Source organism: Hemicordylus capensis, chromosome 1 (genome assembly GCF_027244095.1).
Source record: "Hemicordylus capensis ecotype Gifberg chromosome 1, rHemCap1.1.pri, whole genome shotgun sequence".
In the NCBI taxonomy this organism is placed as follows: domain Eukaryota; kingdom Metazoa; phylum Chordata; class Lepidosauria; order Squamata; family Cordylidae; genus Hemicordylus; species Hemicordylus capensis.
This window is the reverse complement of record NC_069657.1, coordinates 192,259,819-192,272,544: the sequence shown is the minus strand read 5'-3', so window position 1 is coordinate 192,272,544 and position 12,726 is coordinate 192,259,819. Positions and strand designations below refer to the sequence as shown.

The window sequence follows — 12,726 nt, the reverse complement described above, 5'->3', positions numbered from 1 at the left end:
CCTAAATTAACTGTTTTCACTTGGGTCTTATTAAAAAGGGCTGGCTATTGGGATACTCACTAGAAGACAACAAAGAGTTATACATAGAGCTATCCTTGAAGGTAGTCTGGAAACTTCAGTTAGTCCAGAATGCCACAACTAAGAATTTAGTGGGAATGCACACTGGCAATATATCTCACCAGTATTGAAAGAACTTGGCTGGCTGCCGGGCCCTTTCCAAGCCCAATTCAAGATGCTGGTCCTTAAAATTGAAAGCCCTATACAGTTTGGGATCTGAGTATTTCGGGGGACATCTGCCACCATATCCTCCTGCTCTCATGCTGCTGATGCCCTCCTTTGGTGCCCCTCCTTCAGAACCAAGGGAGATGGCTTTTCTGGGTTGTTTGACATCCCACTTGTGGAACTTCCTAGGGTGGCTTGCTTGGCTATTTTTGCTGCTTTCTTTTACATGTCAGACCCAAGACTTTCCTTTTTTTCTCAGGCCTTTAAATGTCTACTTATGGCTTTTATCTTTTGGAATTGACGTTAACTGCTATGAATGATGATAGTACTTTTAGATGCTGTTTTTTTTAAATAATAATTTTTAATTGCTGCTATATTTGTCAGTGTTATCTGTTGTGATGATTAATTGTATTTTTATGTTATTGTTTCTGTCTTGTAAATTACCCTGATGTTTTCAGATCAAACATAATATAATTTGTTAAACCAACAAAAGCAAATGAAATAGATGAAAAAATGAGGGGTGGTTTTTTTTTTATTCTTCAGGTGATGCTAGAACTTGCACGTTTGTACCTGGCACATGATGATGTGGATGCTTGCCAGCATCAGTGTGCTGTATTGCTGAAGAATGACCCTGATAACTCTGCAGCTACCATGGTTGGTTATACTAATGCAGCCTGAAGGATGAAGATCTGATCCAATTATTTCAGATACATTTTAAAGGGTGACCTCTGAAAAATGATTATAGATAGATAAATTGCTTTTCTATATTCAAATACACTCAAAGTAGTGTACAAATGATTAAAAAGTTGTCAAGATATATTATTATTATTAAAACTTTTATACTGCCCTTCCAAAAGGCTATATAATCAAATAAAAACACATTATTTAAAATATAGTACCAAAAGCCATAGCATTTTAATCAAAATGATTAAAATAAAATACTAACAGCCAACATGAGAGTATTTTAATATAAAAATGTTTTCACCTGCCTACTAAATTTATAGAGAAAGAGTGCCTGATAGATCACCGCGGCAAAGGAGTTCCAGAGTGTTGGAATCACCACAGAAATGGCCCTCCTTTTCTAAGACAGTTGGTCTTGCCTCTGTATAAGCAGAGGGGCATAGAACAAGACTTTGTCTCTGAGGATGGGAAGAAATGGTCGTCTAAAGAATGCAGGGCTCAGAACATAGAGCAGAACTGTCAAAACTGGCCTTCAGAACCCTTGTTTCTCTCCACACAAATGACTGAACAGGGCTAGGAAACAACGAGGCTATTCACACGTGCAGTGGAAACCGGGCTAAGGGAGCCCAGCCTGGTTCCCACTGTGTGTGTGAACCAGCGGGAGCTGCACGGTTCCCGCTGGCAAGCCCACTTAATTCCCCCACCCTTAAACGAGGTTAGCAGAGTGAGCGTTCTTCTAACCCCCTTGTCTTGATCGTGTGCTGCCGCGGTGATTCAGAAGGAGACCCCCAACCAAGAGGCTATAACAAGCCTCCCGGCATCAGGGGGCTCCGCAGAATGCCCCGCGCACTAGCACAGGGCATTCTAGGACTTCTGGGTGGCCCCTGATCCCTGCCACCCGCACTGGCTCCATAACGGAGCCGGTAATCATGTGGACGGCCAATCTTGAAGGAAAAAGGCTTGGAAGATTAGGAGTTGAGAGCTACAGGAAGGGTGTTCAGGCAAGAGAAGAAAGTTGGCAGAGCAGTGCTGTTGATGCTGAGGGGATTATGGATGTCCAGACAAAATTTGGGATGGTGGCACAATGAGAGTGGATGCCACATGGTATTTTTAGACACTAATCACTACTTCTCCTACTAGTCCTCTCTCCCATCAAAGCTAGTCTGCATCCAGACTAGTGTTGTGCTAGCACAATGCTATCATACTACCACAAGGATGTTGCACAAAGCAAGGAATATCTGTTCCAGACCAGTGCTAGCAGAAGGTGTTGACAAGGTTGGACCATGTGTTTGCACAACAGTTTGTGCCACTTTTGAGCAAAACCTTGTAGTGTCCCAGAGAGGGTCTTCCATGAGTAGTTGTGCAACATCACAGAGCACCATAACATTGTGCAGCACCACAAACTTCTTTACATGCACACAACTTGTTGCATAAGCACAATGGTAGTCTGTATGTCAGCCATTACTAGCCAGTAATAGTTTTGTTGTTGAATAATTGTGGGTGTTGCCTCTGGGTGGAGTTGAGTTGATACCCCTTTCGTAGGCTGATTTGTTAGGCTTTTAAAATCACTGTGGAGCAGGCCTTATACTGTGTTTTGTTTAGTTAGCATGTGTGCTTTCTGCTTGTAGATGATGGCTGACCTTATGTTCAGGAAGCAGGACTATGAACAAGCAGTCTTTCATTTCCAGCAGCTTTTGGATCGCAACCCTGGTGAGCATTCAGTCTTCTTGTTGCTGCTTTTAACATTGTTTATGCTCAGGCTCTATGAGTCAATAAGTCTTACAGATTTTTGTGATTGTCCATTTTCAGAAGTGTTTTTCTTGTTAAATATTTATTTTAAATAAGATGATGATGATGATGATGATGATGGTGATGATTTAATGTGCCTTACAGGCACATGGCACTTTGCAAAGAATGAGAGGACAGATCTTGCCCCAAGGGACTAACTAACTAGATACTTACACAAGGGAGACAACAAAGGAAGGAAAATAGAAGGGTCAAAAGGAGAAGAATATGCTATTGTTTCAATTACACATAATTAACCTTGGTTACAGTAGAGTATAGCCACCTAATGGCGCAGCAGGAAAATGACTTGACTAGCAAGCCAGAGGCTGCCGGTTCGAATCCCCGCTGGTATGTTTCCCAGACTATGAGAAATACCTATATCAGGCAGCAGTGATATAGGAAGAAGCTGAAAGGCATCATCTCATACTGCAGGGGATATGGCAATGATAAACGCCTCCTGTATTCTACCAAAGACAACCACAGGGCTCTGTGGTCGCTAGGAGTTGACATTGATTCAACAGCATTGATTCACTTTACCTTTACACTTTACATTGATTCACTTTACCTTTACACTTTACATTGATTCACTTTACCTTTACACTTTACATTGATTCACTTTACCTTTACAGTAGAGTATAGGGACTAAGACGTTAATACATCAGATAATTTCATCTACATTTAGAGATATATATGGATAGGCAAGATAGTGTGCAGATGTTAGTCAACAGATACTGTGTTAGCAGTATCAGAACTTTATAGTGTATGAGGTGGTGGTGGTGTTATTGTTATTAACAACGCCCTTAGGTTTGATTCTTGTTTCTTGCACAGAATTTTTTTTACCACAGTTGTTTTCTATAATGCCTTGAATACTTATGTTAACAGATAATTATGCAACATTGTCACGTTTAATTGACCTTTTAAAAAGAGCTGGAAAACTAGAAGAAGTTCCAAGATTCCTGGTAATGGCTGAGAAACATTCCCCCAGAGCAAAGCTTGATCCAGGATTTCACTATTGCAAAGGATTGTATCTTTGGTAAGTGTGTTGGGAAACTTCTAAAAAGATGATAAATAATTGTTTGCCTTGCTATTCAGAAATGCCAGCCAGAAAAGTCTAGATCAGGGATGGATGGATTGATCTTTCTCTTTCTGTTCCTTCTGATTCTCACCCATTTTCATTGGATTTCCATTCTACACTCTTCTGCTAAAAATCATCAGATTTTTTTTCTGTTTCCCCAAAAAACTCTGCACTTATACATATACATATTTTTTCCAAGTATTTCTACATGTTTCATGTCCAAACACATGTGATTTTATGTTGCTAGGTATGCATTTGAATATGTATTTTTCTGTAGTTGTACAGAATGCATAGAATTTGTAGAAATTGTCTTATTAAATACAATGCATTGTGAGCGAGAGGTCTCCAGAACCATGCATTCTGTTGTGACTTTTAGGAAAAGAAAACTAGCTGTTTCCTCTTTGTCTCTCCACCATGGCATCCTTGGCTCCCTGATTCACAGTCCCTCAGTCTCTGCCCCCTCTTCCTGCCAACTTGCTCTGCTGTCCCTAGCTGGGACATTTCCCCCAACTGTTCTTCTTGGATTCTTTTTCTTTCAATCTACAGTGGCCAACATACCTCATTCCCCTTGATCTCTCTTTTATCTGCTGCCTGTTCTTTCCTCCTGCCCCCTGTGATCTAAGTTGTGAGTAAATCCCAGCAGGAAAGGCTTAAATGGACCTTACACTGACATGTTGTCAAACATATAGTTAAGAAGAACTGATTTTTTTTTGTACACTGCATTTCCCTCTCACTGCTTCCTATACTGTTGGGCTGGTGTAGAGTAATGGTGTGCATGGAACCAGCACCCTTTGAGCCAATGATGGTGGGGGATAGATTTATGGATGGGGGAGGGTGCACCATCATCACCCCTCCATGCTTACCCCTCTGGCGCTCTGTGTAAAAATAGTCCAGTGCGGTGGGTAAGTGCACCCTCCCCCATCCTTAAAGCTATCCCCCCCACCCAGCTTCGAACCGGCGATCTGTTGAACTGGTTCGGAGGCCCGTAAAAAGGCCTCTGAACTGGTTCGTGCACATCCCTAGTGTAGAGGGGTTCAGAGTGATGTATGGCATTGCAGTGTGAAAGTAACTGTGAGTATTATGATGTAATCAAATGCTGCTTGGGTGTATGCCTTCATGCATAATAAGTATTTGATTTATGTAGATAACACATTGACTGTATCTGTGTCTCTGATTGATGATTAGGAACATAGGAAGCTGCCATATATTGAATCAGACCATTGATCTATCCAGCTCACTATTGTCTACACAGACTGGCAGCAGCTTCTCCAAGGTTGCAGGCAGGAATCTCTCTCAGCCCTATCTTGGAGAAGCCAGGGAGGGAACTTGGAACCTTCTGCTCTTCCCAGAGCAGCTCCATCCCCTGAGGAGAATATCTTACAGTGCTCACACTTCTAGTCTCCCATTCAGATGCAACTAGGGCGGACCCTGCTTAGCTAATGGGACAAGTCATGCTTGCTGCCAGAAGACCAGCTCTCCTCTCCCGAAGAGATTAGCAAGTGCAAAAATATAATCAAAACTGATGAAGTTGCTACAAACCTATATTTATTTATTCATTTTATCTGCCACCTTGCCCACCAAAATTAGAACTCATAAGACTGGTTGGTTGCCAGTTATGTTAACTTTGGAATTTACTCCACACCATTTTTCTGTTTGAAAGGCAAACTGGATGCTGTACTATAGATTAGCTAATTAATACAGACGGTGATGGGATTCTGTGAAGAAGGTAGAGGAAGACCTACAACTGAGAGGACCTGAAGGGCCTGAAACATGGGTCTCCAACGGTTTCCATCTGACAGCTTGTCGTTAGGGGACGTTCAAGAATACACTTATCTGAATTTATTTATGATTTTTATTTCTCTCAGTATATTCCTTTCTTTCACTGCCACCATTTAAAGTCTATATATGAATATACAGGATCTCAGGATCTATGTATGTAAAGGTCTTCTGCTGAAGTAACGTGGTCGTGTAGGCATGGGGATACAGACTAGGCATGCACGAGCTGGCTCTATTCGAGCCGGGCTCAACATCAAACCGGCCTGTTCGGGCAGTCCGAGTTTGAACCAGACTCCCCACCCCACCCCCGCAAAATGGGGTGCCAGTCTGAGTTTGAACTAGACTGGCCCCCAGTTCTAAGAACTGGTTCATGGACCAGTTCAGGTATACTTGTAAGGAGAATCTGGCAAGGATTCCCCTTTACAAGTAAAGGGGGATTCCCTAACATAATGTTGGGGGCAGGGTGGAGCAAAAATACCTTTAATTTAAAGCCTGTGGCAGAGAGAGTGGTAGGGGCTCCTCCAAGCCCCTGCTGGTCTCCCGAATGACGGTTTGGGCCTTTGTGCATGCAATTTTTGTGACCCCTGCACTTGCGCAGAGGCCATTTGTGTCACCGGGCTGTCATTTGGGAGGCCAGCGGGGGGCTTGGAGGATTCCCCGTGGCTCGCTGCCGGCTTTAAATTAAAGGTACTTTTACTCGCCTGCCCACCCCAACCTTATGTTAGGGAATCCCCCTTTACTTGTAAAGAGGAATCCTCGCCAGTTTCCCCTTTACAAGTATAACCCTGAACTGGCCCACTAACTGGTTCGGCCTGGTTCGATGGCCAAACTGGACTGGACCCAGTTCGTCCAAGTCCCAAAGCTGGGCTGGGTCGGTTAGAATCCAGTCCAGATTTGAACCAAACCGGACAAACCATTTCTGTGCCCATCCCTAGTACTCACAGATTCTTTAAGGATGACTAGAATAGAGGTTTAATTATAATTTCCGATAGCCTGTTTCTTTACTTAGGAAGTAGGGTAGTTTACTTGCTTAGTTACAGGACTACTATTCTGACTGTTAGAGAAGCTTTTCATACACTTCAGGCATGTACAACTTTCACAAAAATGTTTGTTTTTAAACTGTTTCTCTTCGCAGCTCACACAGCTGATCCTCTTTAAATGTATGTTACACAGGACTTTACTTTATTCTCCCCACCCCAGCTTTTTCACTAAACTGTACACCAGTCACTTTTACACAGTAAACCTTCAGTTCCAACTGCTCACTTCAACCACTGAACTGCTTTCTAACTAAACATTTTTTAAACTGCCCCCCTCTCTCTCCACTAGGAGTTTCCCAGTCTTGGCAGCAGGGCTTTTCTCTCCTGGACTCTTAGTGTGGGCTTTAACCCCTTCTTGCCTAGATAACATCCCAAGCCCAAACAGCTATATAGGACAGGAGAGCTGGTCTTATGGCAGCAAGCATGACTTGTCCCCTTAGCTAAGCAGGGTCTGCCCTGGTTGCATATGAATGGGAGACCTGATGTGTGAGCATCCTTAGGGGATGGAGCTGCTCTGGGAAGAGCAGAAGGTTCCAAGTTTCCTCCCTGGCTTCTCCAAGATAGGGCTGAGAGAGATTCCTGCCTGCAACCTTGGAGAAGCCGCTGCCAGTCTGTGAAGACAATACTGCAATGGTCTGGCTCAGTATATTGCAGCTTCCTATGTTCCTGTGTTCCATTGTACATTCTTTAAACATACATCAAACCTCATCTTATCACAAAGCTCCTCTTTGTACTGCACATGTCCTCCCTTGCCTTCCTTCCAGAAATCCTTTCAATTTATCTGCCAAGATATTGGCTTCCCCACCTTTCCCAGTACCTCTCCACTTCCAGGAATAGCACGTTGCTCTTCCCATTTTCAGCCCCAATTGCAAGGGTCTTTATCTAGCCAAATGACATTTTACTTCTTCACAAGCAGGTGCAGTAATTATCCACTTTCCATGCCCAACTTCCCCCTCTGTCATTAGAATGTCTGTCACATCACAGTAGGTCAGCCAATAGTAAAATAACTCACAAATATCAACCTTTGGTAAGTTATATTTTTAATAAATAAAATTACCTGGAGGGATTTAACTTTGGGATACAGATATGACTGAATACACACCTGGACAAATTGAAAACTTTGTGTTTTTTCTTCCTTTGTGTTTAAATTGGATTTATCCAATTTATTAAGTAAGTTCATTTGCCTGTCTAGGTACACTGGTGAACCAAATGATGCACTTCGACATTTCAACAAAGCACGGAAGGACAGTGATTGGGGACAGAATGCCATTTATAATATGATTGAAATCTGCTTGAACCCAGACAATGAAACAGTGGGAGGTGAAGTGTTTGAAAACCTCAATAATGATACTGAGTGAGTGATGATGAAGACCTTTCTGACTCCTGCCATTTTGTCTTGTTTTGGTGAATTGTGCATGGTGCTTGGAAGAGTACCCCCTAATCTTTCTACTCTGATTCTTTCCGAGTGCCCAGCAGTGAGGAGTGTGGGGATGGAATTTGGTTCTAGATGCTTTCTGAGCATTGTTAGAGAGCAATATTGATAAGGCAGGTGTGTGGTGGAAAAAAATTAAGTGGCTAACATTTTCAGTTTGTGTATTCTATTTTAGCTAGTCCATTAGAAAAAAAGGCCATAAATCATTCAGTCATTTCAAAGAGAGGGAATAAAAAGAACTTCTTTGATTACTATCATTTCTTTTAAATATCCTGTCACATTTCCCTCGTTTCCATAGCAAAATTGCAAACTATGTTAAACGTGTCACTGATCCTGATCGGTGTTCCCTCTGAGGTGTGTGCATGTTCACATACAGAAGTCTTTTTAATGTCCGCCCAGTAAATTTTAGATCCCGCTCATGTTGGATCAGGAAAGCCCCACCCTGAATGCATGTGCACACACACTGCCCTGATACTGCCTCCCAGAACAAAATTCATTCCTTATACACATGGGGGGGTGGGAATAGAGGGAGCACTGGTCCTGATGCGCTTTTAATTTTCCTTAGCAAATAGCTGACTGCTATTGGGCCTGCATGGGGGAGGGGAGCAGGTTTTAAACCTATTCCCAGCTGTGATCCCAGTCCACGCTCTATCATTCTCTCCCCCCACCCCCACATCCATTGGATGCTGGGAACTGCAGTTTTGTGAGGGCGGTAAAGAGAAAATTCTCAGTCCCCACTCTGCCCAAGAACTATACTTCCTAGAGCTGAGTAACATGGTTCAGTACTGCTGTTGGTGCACTTAAGGACTCCTCTGCAAAAGGAGTGAGCAAAATCCCCTCAGAGGGCTTTTTCTGTCAATTCAGGAAATAAAACACAGCAAGTTGCACTTGTTTAGGGGCTTGAGGACCTTTTGCCAGCTTTCCCTGCTACAAACTCTGTTGCAGTGCCTTTTCAGAGCCAAGCAAGGTGTTCATCTCCGTGCTAAATGAAATCACCATTGTGTGTGGATAAAAAAATTCTCCTCTGAAGAATTAGATGGGATTGAGGGAAGCAGGAGCCTGATGGGTAAAACACTATGGAGGTTTGTGAGGTAAAAGGGCAAAGCAGTAAATTGCAGTGATCCAGGCCAGCCTTAGGTATTTGGGTGCTTTAGTCTAAATATGAAAATGATACCTCCTTTGCCTCCTTTCCCCCCTCATAGTAGATTTTGAAACTCCTATAGCCCTTCTTCAAGCATCCTACCTGGCCCTGTGGCATGTAGGGCTCCAATAAAACCTCGGTCCCCACCTCCATTCTCACTACAGTGCTACGGCAGATTGAGTCCATCAGCTGCTGCTGCTGCAAAAGTACTGCCCACTACCAGTAACAGGGATTTCTGGATATTGTGGACTGCAACTCCCCGCATCTCCATTTGCAGTGACCTTTGGCTGGGGATTATGGGAGTTGTGGTCGACAACATCTGGGAACACTGCCCTCCACCAAGTTCTGCCCTAAACAGTCACCTAAACAGTCACCTAGGGATGCTTCATGTTAAGGCTGGTCCTGACCTATAGTTTCCCTTTAAAGAAGGAAACATATATACATAAGGAGTTGTAACATTTGAAGTAATGGTCCTGGCTGCGGTTATTGACTTTTTCATTAGTGTGTTTCAAAGACCTTGGCATGTCTGAAATATATAACAGAGGTAGGTAATATATATATAACTGATTTAAATCACCCTGGCTGTTTTTAGAATTGGGAAATCCATGCTATAGAGCTCAATTCATTGGTTGCCCTAATCTATGGTTAAAGGTAGGCTAATATTTTAGCATAATAAACTAATATATGCAATGCTCTCTCTTTCTTGTGTGCGTGCACACACATGCACATACTATTTGCTTTGTTGTATTGGATATATTTGTTACTTCTATTTTTGCTGGCCAATGGCTGTAATAAAATTGATGATGATACATACTATTTGCCAGAGTTTAAAAACAACACCTGATTGGTGCCAGTGAGGCCTTGGCAAAGCTCATATTGGGGCAGGGGGTGGGGATGGATCCAGATCAGGGCCTTGGCAGAGTTAAAGTCCACAAGCCCACCTGCATTGAAATCCTGATCTAGAACTTCCCTTTACCAATAAAAATTAAAGCATGTCAGGGCCAGAGTGCATTTAATGTCGCATGTAGTTTGGTCGAAGACTAAGCAACTAATTTTGCTTAGAACCAAACAGATTCTCATGCATTGTGTAGCACTGTGATGTACACTATTTGAGGCTGCCCCTACCCCCCGAATTAAACCTGATGTAATTAATCCTCAGGAACACTTAGGTGTCTGATTGTTAACAGCAACAAATGCTCTTAAAATAGACTGCTTTTTAAAGCTTGGAATATGTACTTATCAAAATATTAATATCCCCACCTTTTGGCTCCTCAGTGCAGCCTACTAGGTGAGTGACAATATTAATAAAAACAATTTTTGAATAAAAAGCAATAAAAAAACTCAAACAAAAATAAACACTAAAGTAATGCACAGCAAACAATATTAAAATCAGCCAGCATCCATCATCACCACTAATAAAGACACAGCACCAGCAATCAATCTGAACAAGATAGTTTTTACTTTGGGGTTTATTTGTTTATTATTTATTTTGCATATTTGAATACCACCCACTTCCAAAGTCTCTAGGTAGTTTACAACATTAAAACAAAAAAAATTAAATAAACAAATAAAAAACAACTTAAAACATATCAAATCAAATCAGTCTTTATTACGGTCATAGACCAGCATAAAGTATAAAGGGTGATTACATGTTACATATAAAAAATAAAAGTAGATATTAGAAGCCTATGGTGAGTAACACAATACAAACATATGATAAAAGACTATAAAAATCAGAAATAAGAGGTAAAATTTAAAATAAAACTGTGGCTATCTAAGACAAAAGCAAGGCCACACACTAAATGATCCTTAACGACCAAGATCTGAAGATTGCAGTTAACAGTAGTTAATAATGGTAAAAAGTGGGTACAAATATTATAAAAGGTTTATAAAAAGCATAAAGACATAAAAGCAAAAATGCATTAAAATGTTATTTGAAAGGTGTGGAGGCATAAAAAGACATATAAAATCATATAAGGGCAACTATCGGCATAGTAAGAGTTTTAGCCATTTAAGTAAGGCAAGTTAAAACGCCAAGGAGCTGTGGGACTGTAAAACTGTAGGAGTGCAAGGCTGGCTGCCATAATGAGCTCGGAGACAGCAGGCAAAGGGTGTGCTGGAGTTCGTCCAGAAAGTTGGGCACTGGGCACAAGCCGGAGGTGGTCATCTGCGGGACAGGCCCCTGTCAGTGGTCTGCTGCATTTTCTGCCAGTTGAATACATCTAAGAGCATGTTGTTGAACACCTTACTCACTCACCCCACCACCACAGAATCCTAAAATGGTGTCCCTGGTTTGAGAACTTACCCACACTGGATGGATGGTGAGAATTATGGTGGCCTAACTGTTAATTATTTCCTATTAAGTAAAAATGAAAGCAGCAGTGGACAGAGAAAAGTTGGTGACACTGTAAAGGAGCCTAAGGGCTAAACTTACATGATATTTTTTATCAGCAACTCTTACAGGCCTGTCTAAATATCTTTTTAGAAATATGCCTTTAGAATAGCTTTTTACAATCTTGAGCAGACAGTACCAGCATTTTCTGATATACCAGAACTGAATGTTAATGCTTTTCCTTATATGCAGCAGTTCCACAGAGAAGCAAGAGTCAGTGCAGTTGGCTGTGAGAACAGCAGAAAAACTCTTAAAGGAACTGAAGCCCCAGACAGGTCAAGGTCATGTACAGCTTCGCATCATGGAAAATTACTGTCTTATGGCAACCAAACAAAAATCGAATGTTGAGCGAGCACTAAATGCCTTTACAGAAGTAGTTGTTGCTGAGGTAGGTGGTTGAAAATATTAGTTTAGTTAAAGCTTGGGTATATTAGATGCCTTACTTACCTACATAGATGTATTCAATATATGAAAAACAGGATGGCCTGGTTTTAAATCCCCATGGAGCCATAAAGCTCTCTGGGTGACGGGCCATTCACTATCTCTCAGCCTAACCTACCTCACAAAGTTGCTATGAGGATAAAATGCAAGTGGGGGGAGAAGAATGTACACAGCCTTGAGCATCTTGGACTAAAAAACATGTAATTTATAACGACACTTCTGAGCTGCATCATGTTGTCTTTCTTACAGAAGGATCATGTCCCAGCGCTTTTGGGAATGGCCACAGCGTACATGATCTTAAAGCAAACCCCAAGAGCAAGAAACCAGTTGAAGCGCATTTCAAAAATGAATTGGAATCCCATTGATGCAGAAGAGTTTGAAAAAAGTTGGCTTTTGCTTGCTGATATTTACATTCAGTCTGCAAAATATGACATGGCTGGTGAATTATTAAAGCGGTGCCTACGTCATAACAGGGTAACAGGCAGGCTAGAAGCAATTTTGTATCTGTTACGTTAATGTTCTCTAGACTTTTAATTAATATGACTAAACTTACGAGAAAGCAGGAGCTGTGGGGCTGGCTCACTCGTCTATGACTACAACTCCAGGAGGCATAATTAACATAGTTGCAGTCCTCAGTTTTCCAGGTGACTGTGGTCCTTGCCACTTTCTGTATTGGGTAGCAGTAACAAAGGTGGTGATTTATGGCTTTCTATTTTCATACAATGCCATTCAGAAAAAGGGCTC

General features: G+C 41.8%; 1 protein-coding gene across 4 annotated transcripts in view; it reads left to right on the top strand.

The window, feature by feature from the left end:
• The window catches only part of TTC21B (tetratricopeptide repeat domain 21B), an 81,156-nt gene that overhangs the window by 58,773 nt on the left and 9,657 nt on the right, over positions 1-12,726 (top strand). For all 4 annotated transcript variants that reach the window (XM_053264332.1, XM_053264324.1, XM_053264346.1 and 1 more), the window contains 6 exons: positions 766-876; positions 2,532-2,613; positions 3,571-3,721; positions 7,769-7,930; positions 11,734-11,929; positions 12,232-12,456. In XM_053264332.1, the coding sequence (XP_053120307.1) occupies positions 766-876; positions 2,532-2,613; positions 3,571-3,721; positions 7,769-7,930; positions 11,734-11,929; positions 12,232-12,456 (927 nt within the window). The remainder of the gene's footprint in view (positions 1-765; positions 877-2,531; positions 2,614-3,570; positions 3,722-7,768; positions 7,931-11,733; positions 11,930-12,231; positions 12,457-12,726) is intronic.